The sequence below is a fragment of the Ictidomys tridecemlineatus genome, chromosome X, assembly GCF_052094955.1.
Source record: "Ictidomys tridecemlineatus isolate mIctTri1 chromosome X, mIctTri1.hap1, whole genome shotgun sequence".
Lineage (NCBI taxonomy): Eukaryota > Metazoa > Chordata > Mammalia > Rodentia > Sciuridae > Ictidomys > Ictidomys tridecemlineatus.
The window spans coordinates 44,020,622-44,033,868 of NC_135493.1; the positions used below are offsets into that span (position 1 = coordinate 44,020,622).

The 13,247-nt window shown below is 33.5% G+C and overlaps 1 protein-coding gene across 1 annotated transcript; it reads right to left on the bottom strand.

Moving 5' to 3' along the window:
* Nucleotides 1-9,199: 9,199 nt before the first annotated feature.
* Nucleotides 9,200-10,350, bottom strand: LOC101958177 (small ubiquitin-related modifier 1). The gene has a single exon (XM_078033986.1). The coding sequence runs from the start codon at nt 10,279-10,281 to the stop codon at nt 9,937-9,939; it is 345 nt and encodes a 114-aa protein (XP_077890112.1). The 5' UTR covers nt 10,282-10,350; the 3' UTR covers nt 9,200-9,936.
* Between the last annotated feature and the right edge of the window lie 2,897 nt (nt 10,351-13,247).

Genomic DNA, 13,247 nt, shown 5'->3' on the forward strand with positions numbered 1-13,247 from the left:
AGTCAAACATATCAAGCGTTTCTCACCTCTACGCTTTCATTCATAATTAAGAAATCTTTTCCTACTTATGGTCAGAGAAGTATTAACCTGTGCTTTCTTCTCATATGCATATTGTTTTGTTTATATTTAGAGTTTATACTTGTGTATGGTATGAGGTATGGATCTCCACTCCACAAGGCCAATGTTCTTTTTCTAATTAGTTTCTCAGTTGTTCCTGCATCATTTATTTAAAAGTCCATCTTTGCCCCTGTGATTTGAGATGCTACCTTTATTACATGCTAAATTTTCATATGTATTTGGGAAGCTTTCTGGGCTTTTTATTCTATTGCATTGGTGTGTTTGATATTCATACTACCAGTTTGAATTATAGATGATTATATTAAGTTCACATATCTGGAAGAGTTACTACCCCCAATAATTTTTCTTTTTCAAATTTTCCCTACATGTTCTTGCATATTTACTTTTCCGTCTGAACTTTAGAGTCAACTTGATTCAGATACAGTTTAAATAACTATTAGACATATCCACTCAGATATCCCTGGAATACCTCAAATTCAATGTCCCCAAGTGATTTCATCACCTTTCATTTCCTTTCTTCCCACACAATCTCCCTCTCTTCTTTCCTTTATCTTAGTTGATGGTCGCAGAAACCACACAGTTGCCCATGCAAAAGTCTGGGAATCATCCCTGATTTCCTTTTTCTCCCTGTGACCAAGTACAGTCACATGTTACTTGATAATGGGCATACATTCTGAGAGTTGTATCAATTGGCAATTTTGGCATTGTGCAAACATCATATAAGGTATTTATATAAGATAGGATAACTACAGTGTCATTAGGTGACATAATCTTATGGAATCACTATTATATATGAAGTCCATCATCTATCAAAATATCATTATGTGGCACATAATTATACTCTTACAAATCCTTTTAGTTCTCCCCCATTTCTACTCTTACTGTGAACTTTCAGATAACCAACTCCTCTTTCTTGGCCCATAGTGTCAGGTCCCTTTCTGGTTTTAGTATCTCAAGTCTTACTGTCCTCTAATATATTCATTTTTCTAAAATATTTTATATTATATTGTCTCCATACCCTTTCCTGTTCCATCTTTATTACAGCTCTTGTAGCAACTATTGGTAATACATTATCTCTCATTCAGAAGCTATTCTATATGTCAGGTTAAAAAGGGTCCCTGTCCTTAGTTTGATTATATTCAAATCAATTTTTAGTCATTATTGAAGATCTAAAGTAAATTTTGAATTTTGTTGAGATAATTGATAAGAAATGTGTCTTTTGGATGTTTAGACAATTAGGAGGTCAGATTTCCAGATGGGATGACTCAGTCTTACAAAGCTGTGAATTCTATCTACCCATCTTAACACATGAGAGCTTCTAATAATAAATAATTAAAACAGAGTGATACTGGTTTATCTTCTAGTAGAAGATAAGAATGCTCTTCTACACTCCTAGGTTTAAATGCACTTTTAATATGTGGATAAGGTAGCATTTCAATATAGTGCCAAAACCTGGCCTATTCAGTACATTGACATTTTGCTCTAACTTCATAGCCTAAACCTAAGGAGATAATTCATCTTTGTTATCATCATCATCAAGAGGTTTTGTTGTTATTTTATGTGCATCACATCATATGGTTACCATATTACATACACTTTGACAGCCAGTCTCATTATTTACTGTGGAGGTTAAGAACTAAAATACCAGCTTTGCAACTTATTGGTTGTGTGAACTTGGAAAAGTTCCTAAAACTCCATGAGCCTTAGTTTTCGTATCTGGAAAGTTGGAATAACATTATCAGCATCAGAGGATTATTGTGAATTCTAAAGAAAAATGCTTATAAAAGTGTTCAACATATACTAATTAGGTCTTTAAAAAATGTTGTTTAGAACCTCATCTCGAACTCCCATTAAAGATATAATTTTGTAGTAAGAGGAACTAATATATATAACATGAGCTTCAGTGACATCAGATCAACAGATAGGAGAAAAACACACTGCACCATCAATGACTCTTCTGCCCCATTATGTTACCTTCTAGATGAACATCTGGGAAGCGCAGGTATATGAGAAACAGAAATACAAGTTACTGTGGATGCTGCTTTTGTTTGGACCAAATACTGGAATCAGGAGATCCCTTTGAGTTTCCAGGGGGAAAAAAAATCACTACTTTGTGTCCTTGAGTAAGTCACTTCCATTGTGTTGCCTCCACATCTGAAACACATGGAAATAATAATACATCTCGGGCCCTCAATAAAACAGTCATAAGTATTTCTTATACATCCACCAGAGTATGTGAGGATGGGGGAGACACAAAGACCAATCACAAAGAAACAGTACTTTTCCTCTGGAGACCTCTGGGACATTCACCATTACTGAGTGCTTGCTAAGTGTTTTGAATGGAGATAGCTGCTTTATATAGGTCAGTGGGATAATAAGGTACCCTCTTACCAATCTGTGAAATAAGGATTCATTGCCTCATTGAATCAATTAGGAACCTGGGGCTCAGTGTTTATTCACAGTTAAGAATTTTTAAAATTATTATTATTATTTTATTGGCAGTTCTGGGGATGGAACCCCTGGCCTTGAGCACACTAAGCTATCTCCCTATCCTGTTTAAGAGTTTAAGTTTACACAAGCTGGATAGTGCCAGGTCATAGAATGAGGCTGTCTCTATGTTCCTCTGTTATCTCCCATTTTCTCAATTTCTTTCTCTGTTGGGTGATGAGTTAATATTTATTTCTTCAGGAGCCTAAGGATGCCTAGCACTTCCTTGAATCCCTAAATGGAAAGGGCTACGTCTCAGAGCAGGGCACTACCTTGTTGGAAGATATGCTCTCTCAGTAGGCAGAAAACTTCTTTACATGAGGCTATCTGTGGAAAGGGCTAAAGGGAAGGATGGAATCTTGGGTCAACAGGGGCTCAAAGAAGACAATGGTGATATTGGTCTGAAATATACAGAGAAAGTTTTCAAAAGGAAATGGGGGCTGGGGATGTGGCTCAAGCAGTAGCGTGCTTGCCTGGCATGTGTGGGCGCTGGATTTGATCCTCAGCACCACATAAAAATAAAATAAAGATGTTGTGTCCACCGAAAACTAAAAAATAAATATTAAAAAATTCTCTCTATATATCTCTTAAAAAAAAAAAAGGAAATGGACCTTGACCTAAGCCCCAGAAGATGGTCAGGATCTAGAAAGAGGGAGGGAGCAACTAGCCTGTTTTGACTACAAATCCCAACCTGACATTAATTAACTTTGCCTATCTTTACAAAAGGATCAGGTAATGTCAGCTTGAAATCAAAGTATCATCTGATTTTTCTCTCCCAGTCAACAAGTCCCCTTCTTGCTTCAGGGTATCTCCTTAATCTATAACTACCTTAAAACCTCATAATCTCATATCTGAACTCTATGATAGTTCCTTCTCTAGTTTTCCTGCTTCCTTACCTACCCACTTCCATTCCAATAAATTTTGTATATTACCATCAAGTTAAACTTAACTCTCCCCCAGTTTCAACATGGTATTATCCTTCTCGAAGGCCCTGAATGGCAAGCCCATCACTTACAGAGCAAAACTTATTCTCTTAATCCTAACATCATTAGAATTGTGCTCCAGGACACACATTCATGTACTAGTCATGTACTTCTCTGCTTTCACTACTTGTGACCCAAGAACACTATATTTGTTTCTTATTGTCCTTACATGCCATTTTCTTCCTGCTACTTGCTCTCTTATTCCTCCCAGATCCTGATCCTTCTCATTAGTAGAGGTCTGGTATTCATCCTCTTTCATTCATCCTTTGAAACTCCCCAGCTGGAAGTGATCTTTCCCTTCTCTGTGCCTACTGCACATAGGGTCTACACCCCTCATGCGGCCTTTAACAAAGGCTACCTTGTACCCATCTCTTCTCCTCCTCTTCCTTCTTGTTGTCCCTCCCCACTCTCTCTGTAGAAAGAGTTAGCTCATCAGAAAGGTGGTCAGATGTAGCAGATCAAATGTGATCTTATCCTGCATTACAGGTCTCTATGCTGGTACATGGTGATTTACTCAGAAATCTGTCTCAGAAGTAGCTGTTTATCTATTGGCTCACAGCTTAATCTGCTTTCTGAGTGCACAAAAATTGGAGCAGATGGGGGTTTTTGTTTGTTTGTTTTGCTTTTTTTTGGTACTGGGAATTGAATCCAGGAGCACTTAACAACCAAGCTACATCCCCAGCCTTTTTTATTTATTTTTTTTATTTTGAGACAGGGTGTCACTATGCTGTGCAGGCTAGCTTCAAATTGTCAGGCTCAAGTGATCATTCTGGCTCAACCTCCCAAGTAATTGGGACTACATACATATGACACCAACCTGGACATGTATCTTGGGTTTACATCATCTAGAATGACTAGTAAACTTTAAGATATGAATATAGATTATTATAGTGATTCCAGACAGTAAGCACACTTACAGCCCTGACCGATGCAAACAAAATATTCCATCATCCTAGGCCTAAAGTTAATCCAGTAAGTAATTGCTCAAGTATAATATCCAGAAATTAGAAATAACCAGAGGTACAAGAAAAAAGACATTATGAGTAATAAGTAGTAGAGACAACAGGCAGCACAAACAGATCCATGAGATTTGAATTACTTGATTATGACTATTAAACCACAAAGCTTAGAGTATTTGGTTATACAAAATCTAATCTTGAAGATTTCAACAGGGAACTCAAAATCAGAAAATTTGAAAAATAAGCAAAGGGAAGTTATTTTAGTAAACAACTTACAAAACTTAGCTGAAATTAGTAACTAAATAGATGGTTTAACAGGAGTTATGCATCTTGAAATTAAAGAACTAGAAATGGTGTTCAGAAGAAACTTACCCATAAAGCTGCACAGAAAGTAAAGAAGATGAGAACTAATAGAAGGGAAGTTATGAGATGTAGAAGAAAAAAAAGGGTAAGATTGAACATGTTCAACTGAACTTTCATAAGAAAAAGATAAATGGAATTGTTCAGAAACAATCTCCAAAAATATTATGGCTGAAAAATTTTCAAAACAAATGAAAGATGCTGATATATAGATCCAAGAGTCCCAACATATCCCAAAGAGAAACTCACACCAAATGCACAGTACAGCAATCTTCCCTTACCTATGGTTTTGTTTTCAGTTACCTCCAGTCAATCATAATTCAAAAACATTAAATGGAATATTCCAGAAATAATAAGTTTTAGATTACCTGCTGTTCTGGGTAGCACAATGAAATCTCAGGCTATCCCACTCCATCCCTTTCTCCAGCACATCCATGCTATATATTATATCCATCTGAGTCACTTAGTCTCAGTTATCAAATCTACTGTTATTGTATCACAGTGCTGTGTTCAAGTAATCCTTACTTTACTTAATAGTGAACCCAAGGCACAAAAGTAGTGATGACTGCAATTCAGACATGCCAAAAGAGAAGACATAAAGTACTTCCCTGAAGTGAAAAGGTAGGAGTTCTCAACTTAATAAGTAAAAATATCATGTGCTGGGCTAGGGTTGTGGCTCAGAGGTAGAGCGCTTGCCTAGCACATGAGAGGCCCTGGGTTTGATCTTCAGCACCATCACATAAAAATAAATAAATAAAGGTATTGTGTCCAACTTCAACTAAAAAATAAATATTTTAAAAAATATCATATACTGAGGTTGCTAAGATCTATGGTAAGAATTAATCTTCTATCTATGAAATTTTGGAGAAAGAAAAAGAAATTCATGCTAGTTTTACTGTTGCACCTCAACAGCAAACATTATGGCCACTGTACATGGTAAGGTGCTTAGTTAAATTATAGAAAAAAAACATTAAATTATGAGGTTTGGTACTACCTACTGTGTTAGATCTGGGTTTTGGAACATGTCCTCTGAAGATGGGGGTGGGGGTACTAATGTAGTGCCTTTGTAGAGAATCAAAGACAAATAGAAAATTTTAAAGTAGCCAGAAAAAATAGATTATGCCTTGAAAGAAACAAGTTAGACTGATTGCTGATTTCTCAACAGTAACAACGACAACATGAAGAAAGTCAAATATAGGTTGCGTTTTCCAAAAAAAGTGCCAACCTAGATATTGATAACCATCACTAATACACTTCAGAAATTAAGGTGAAATAAAGACTTTTACAAATAAATAAAAAGTGAGAATGCTTGACACCAGCAGGTATGAAGTAAAGAAAATCCTAGAGAACACTTTTCAGATAAAAGGAAAATGATCTCAGATGGAAGATTGGAGAGGGAAGGGATATGAAGCAATTAAAAAAATAAATAGCTACATAAATTTAAATCAATACTTATAAAACAATAATATTATCATATTGCTAATCCATTTTGACAAAAATATGAGTTAAGAGGGTGAGATTAAAAGTATTTAAAATGTAATATTTGGGGAGTGTGTAAAATTATAATAAATCAAAGAAGTCTCTATTCCTATTTGATAATAGTTTGTTATGAATATATTCTGAACATAATAAATTATATCTATTCATGTTTTGAGATAATCATATAGTTAGACTTTATTCTCTTAATATAATGAATTATATCAATTGATTTTCAAATGTTATATCTATCTTTCAACTCTTGAATACTTTAACTTGTTTTCAGTATATTATTCTTTTCATAAATGGTAGTATTTTTTCTCCTATAGGATTTTTTTTATCAGCTATGTTAACAAGAAAGATTGGCTTGGATTTTTCCTTTCCCATAATGGCCTTGTTAAAGTATAAGTGTTAGCATTTGATAGGCCAAGAATGCATGCTTTAAAATGATCCTAAAGAGAAAACTATCTGGGAGTGGTGATGGATGCCTGTAATCCTAGCGACTCTGGAGACTGAGGCAGGGGGATTGAAATTTCCAGGCCAGCCTCAGCAACATGGCAAGACACTGTCTCAAAAAGGACTGAACTTGGGCTGGGGTTGTGGCTCAGTGGTAGAGTGCTCACCTAGCATGCACAAGGCACTGGATTTGATCCTCAGGACCACATAAATATAAAATAAAGATATTGTGTCTACCTAAAAAACTAAAAAAATAAATAAAATTTTTAAAAAAAGGAAAAAAAATGACTGAACTTAGATTTGGGGTTGAAGTGCATGTGTGCGCACACCACACACACACACACACACACACACACACACACACACACACACTCATGCACACATAATATGCTACTTGAGATTTGACATCATGCAAGTTTCTTTCTTTGTCTAAGCATCATTTTCTTCATATTATTTTAAAAATTATATTAATTATAACTTACCTTTTTCCATAGAGTTTTGAGATGATCAAGTGAATTTCATGGATAGAAAATTGTTGTAATTAATGTGGATGTTATTATTATAATAATTATGCAGCAAAACTGGATATGATTTGCATCATGTTATGAAAAAGTGCTTCACATTGGTGTTCCAAAAACACTACTTTGGCAGGACATTTTCCAAACTACTTTCCCCAATAATCTGACCTGACTATTGAACTTAACATATTTCAAGTTATTCTTTAATTCAACAAACCTTGGCTGAATGAATAAATGATGTAACTCAGTGGTAAACTGTCCCTGGGTTCAGTTCCCAGCACCTATATTTGAAAGAAAACTAATATGGATCATATGAGATAAACAGAAGGAGCTTGATACAATGATCAATTTATACCTATTACTATCAATAATTACAGTAATGCAAATGGTCTACGTGTAACAAATTAAAAACAAAGATTTTTAGACTGGAAAAAAAGCCCAACTATATGCTCCTTACAAAAGACAAACCTGAGGAACTAGTGAGGTAGCTCACTGGCAGAGAATGTACATGCTAAGGCCCTAGGTTCAATTCTCAATACCAAAAAAGAAAATAAAAAAAAGACAAACCTGAAAGATGAAGATTCATGAAGATTGAAAGTAAATATATAGAAAAATCATAACATGGAAAGACTAATCAAAATAAAATCATTGGAATTATATTAATAATAAAATAAACTTTAAAGCAAACAGAATTAGAAGAGTTAAGGAGTGTCACTTCATTATAATATTTAAATATTTTATGCATCTATTAACTTGATCTCAAAACAAAATTTTTAAAATTTCCAGAATTACAAGGATAAATAAACAATTTTTCTATATTATTGTTAACACCCTTTTCTCTGTAACTGATAAAAGACAAAAATCAGTAGGGATACAAATTAAATGAACAAAATCATGAGTAAATTTGACCTACAGTGACATTTAAAACACTGCACAATGACAGCACTCCGCATATTTGTTTAAAATGAATGCAAATCATTTACTAAAATTGAATAGATTCTAGGTTATACAATAAATCTTAACAAATTTCAAAAAAAACTGAAATAAGGGGATTGAGAATTTAGTTCAGTGGCAAAGCACTTGCCTAGCACATGCAAGGTCCTAAGTTTGGTCCTTGGCCCTGAAAAAAAAAACAATCACCCTGAAATAATATAGAGTAACTTCTTTGTCATAGTGTAATTAAGCAAGAATCAATAGTAAAAATAATTACAAAATTTTTGGAATTTAAATAACAAATTTGTCCAATGAAAAATTTTAAAATGTTTGGAGTGAAGGGTAATTAAAATTACATATCAAACATTATTTAGAAGAAAAAAGCTTGAGGACTATAACTGAATCATACCTAGAGAGATATTTATAACATGAAGTACACATATTAGAATAGAAGAAACACTGAAAATCAATGACCCAGGCAACTAGCTTCAGAATATGGAAACAGAACACAAACTATACCAAATGAGTTAGAGGCAAGGAGACATAAATCTACAAGCAAAATTTAATGAAATAGAAAACAGACATACAATAAAATACATCAACAAAACTAAAGTTGATTATTTAGTAAATGATAATAAAAGTAATAAATACATAGTCTGGCCTGTTATAAAATGAAAATGAACAAAAATTGAAGTATTTCCTCAAAACCTACAGATTTAAAAATATACTAAAAATAATTTTATGTCAATAATTTCAAATTTTAAATAAAATATATGAATTTCTAATGATATGCATCTTATAAATATTGAAACACAAATAATTAAAAATTCTTATTTATTCTGTAAATATAAAATAAAAAATCCAAATTTTAAAATCTTTTAAGATGTTTTCCACCAAGAAAATTTCAGACCCAGATAACTTCTGTAGTGAATACTTCCACACATACATCTTTTTTAAAGGTTTTTACAAATATTGTTTATTTTAATGAAGCTGGTACAGACAATGTCCATTTAAAACCCATATCCCAGGCCAAAAGTACAAATAAAATAAAATAAAAGGAGCAGTGTTCTGTTGTATACAGTTCTGCAAGAATAACTTTATTAACTGCTAATGAAAATTAGAACTTTTCCAGGATCTTCTGACAAGATTTTTTTTTTAAATCTTAAAACGTTTTCTCTTCAGTGAAGCCATCTTTGGAGTTAGTTGTTACTCTCCCCATGTCTGTTTGTCTTGACTCCAAAGCTGATAGTCCTCCTCTTTTGGTCCAGACCCTCAGATTTTAAAAGTAGCATCAGGTTAAGGAAAGGTCATTCTCCCACAGTTCAGTTCTCTGAAAAACTTCCATCTCTCACTGAAAGTCACAGTCCAGGAGTGAAGCAGTCACATGCTAGAACTTCAGGGCCAATTGGAAAGTCATTATAGACAGTCACATTGGTCAATCTTATTTACCACCAAAAGTCTGAAAATGTACAGTCCTGAAAAAGGTGGCCTCTCTGTAAACACGTGTAATTTTTTAAAAGGAGAGGGCAATATGAAGGGAGCTGAGGTTTGATCACCAAAAACTCAGCACAATGAAAACAAACAATAATGAATAATGAGCATTAGAATTCAAATACCAGATGTTTTAAAGAGATGGGTGCCAGTTTTCAATTCCACTTGAACACCGTATTACAAAAGAACTATTTTTTAAAATAAAAAAGGATTAAGGGAAAATAAAAAAATAAAAGAATATCTAAACCGTTGAATGGTTTGTTCCTGATAAACTTCAATCACATCTTCTTCCTCCATTTCCAGTTCTTTTGGAGTATGATTATCAGCAATTCTCTGACCTTCAAATAGAAACCCGAGTGAATTCATTGGAACTCCCTGTCTTTGACAGTGTGATTCTTTGAGTTTCTTGAGATGTGTTGTCATTTTCACTTTGAAGTGAATCTCACTGCTATCCTGTCCAATTACTTTGTATTTAATGCATTCTCCTTCTTTCTTATCTCCCAAATCCTCAGTTGAAGGTTTTGCCTCCTGATCAGACATGGTGATTGTGGCTTCACCTGGGGCTCTCCGCACAGCAGCGGCCTTGGGTAGGTAGAACCTGGCTCTGGGGTTTACAATCCTTCCACATATACATCTAAGGAAGAAAATAGTATCCATCTAAAAGAGTCTTTCAGAGAATTATAGAAGAGGAAATACTCTGAATGCCATTTAAGAGTATAGTATAACCTTAATATCAAAACCTAACAAGGCTATTATGGGAAAGGAAAAACCCAGGCCAATCTTTCTTGTTAACATAGCTGAAAAAAATCCTATATGAGAAAAAATTCTACCATATATGAAAAGAATAACATACTGTAAACAAGTTAAAGTATTCAAGAGTTGAAAGCTAGATATAAAATTTGAAAATTGATATAATTCATTATATTAAGAGAATAAAGTCTATATGATTATCTCAAAACATGAATAGATATAATTTACTAATATTCAGCATGAATTCATAATATAAACCATTATCAAATAGGAATAGAGACTTCCTTGATTTATTAAAATAAATTTGTAAAACACACATAGAAAACATCAAATTCAATGGTAAGAATTGAAATCTTTCTCTTTGAAATTAAGAATAAGACAAGGAAGCCCTAGATCTTTTCAAAATGTTACTGCAAGTCATAGAAAGTAAAAGAAAAGAAATCAAAACAGAGGGAAGGAAGTATTGGAAAGGAAGAAACCAAAGAGTCCCACACAGACAAAATGATTTTGTAATTTAGGAAATCTAAAAGAATCTATATTATATTTTACAATGAATGAGTTTAAGTGTTCAGGATACAACAATATACAAAATTTCAATTTCATTTTTAAAAAAATAGCTTGAGATATAATTCACAACTCACGAAGTCCACCCTTTTAAGATGTGCAATTCCATAGTTTTTAGTATATCCATAAGATTGTGCAATCAACACCACTATCTAATTTTAGAACATTTTGTTTTCTCTCCAGGAAAAGAAGTTCTTTAGCGCTTAACAGTGAAATCCCTTTTCCTCCCCATCAGGCTCTAGCAACTACTAATGTACTTTCTATCTCTTGGATTTGCCTTGCTGGACATTTGGTATAAATGGAGCATATAACAATTTTTTTTAAAAAAGCAAATATTAGTTTTATCAGCACCAATCTCCAAATGACAATATTCAAATATTTGCTTATAGAACACAGGTGCTGAAGGGAAAATATAATTCGTGACACAGAAACCATATTCTACAGTTAATTTAGAAAAAAATGTAAGCATTATGTATTCATTATTATGGTCACTGGAACAATCTAAATGAGATCCTGGCTCTGCCATGTATGATTTGATCTCGAACAAGGTGCCTAAAGTCTTTCTGCACCTCAGTTCCCTCAATTTATAATGAAAACAATAACATAATCTATCTCATAAGATTATTACAAAAATTGACACATTTAGGTCATTAGAGAGTGCCAACAGGAAATATTAGCTATTTTTCAATGCTCCATAACCTATACATTGCATGGCCAATGCCAATATATAATAATTAAGTATAACACAATCCAATCAGGGGATAAAAAAGGATTAGTTTGATTTCAAATAATTGGGAAAAGTAAAAAGGATACTACAAAACTAATTTCAACAGAATCTGTTCTTTCTTCTTTAAGAGTCATTGAATACTTAAATACTATTGCTGTCTTTTAAATTTTAATTGTCATATTATTATTGTACAAATTTGTAGGACACAAAGAGATGCTTTGAAAATATGTATACACTATTTGATCAGTGTATTTAGCATATTCATAACCTCAAATGGGACAAACAAAGAGAAAGAAATCAAATCTTATCACTCAAGAAAACCACCAAAACACAAAGATGGGGAAGAAAAGAATAAGGGATATACAAAATAATCAGAAAATAATTAACAAAATTACAGGAGTAAATTCTTTTTTAAAATTTGTGCTTATTAGTTATACATGACAGTAGAATGTATTTTGACATATTATATATATATATATATATATATATATATATATATATATATATAGAGAGAGAGAGAGAGAGAGAGAGAGAGAGAGAGAGAGAGAGTATAACTTCCCATTCTTCTGGTTGTACATGATGTGGAATTACATGGGTCACATAATCATATATGCACATAGGAAAGTAATATCCAATTCTTTCTACTATCTTTCCTATTCCCATTCCCCTTCCTTCCCTTAATTCTCCTTTGTCTAATCCAAAGTACTTCTATTCTTTCCTACTCCCCTTATTGTGAGTTAGCATCCACGTATGAGAGAGAACATTCAGCCTTTGTGTTTTGGGGACCGGCTTATTTCACTTAGCATGATAGTCTCCAGTTGATCCCTTTACTGGCAAATGCCATAATTTTGTTCTTTTTAAAATATTTTTAGTTGTAGTTGGACACAATACCTTTATTTCACTTATTTATTTTTATGTGGTGCTGAGGATCCTACCCAGGGTCTTGCATGTGTGAGACGAGTCCTCTACCATTGAGCCACAACCCCAGCCCAATTTTATTTTTCTCTATGGCTGAGTAAATTTCATTGTGTATGTATACCACACTTTCTTTATCCATTCATCTATTGAAGGGCACCTAGGCTGGTTCAATAATTTAGCTATTGTGAATTGAGCTGCTATAAACATTGATGTGGCTATGTCACTGTGTTATGCTGATTTTATGTCGTGGGATAACTGAGTCAAATGGTGTTTCCATTCCAAGTTTTCTGAAGAAACTCCATACTGCTTTCCATAGTGGTTACACCAATTTGCAGTCCCACCAGCAATATATGAATGTTGCTTTTCCCACACATCCTCGCCAACATTTATTGTTACTTGTATTCTTGATAATTGCCATTCTGACTGGAGTAAGATGAAATCTCAGTGTAGTTTTAATTTGCATTTCTCTAATTGACTAGAGATGTTGAACATTTTTTCATATATGTGTTGGCCAATCATATTTTTACTTCTGTAAAGTGCCTGTTCA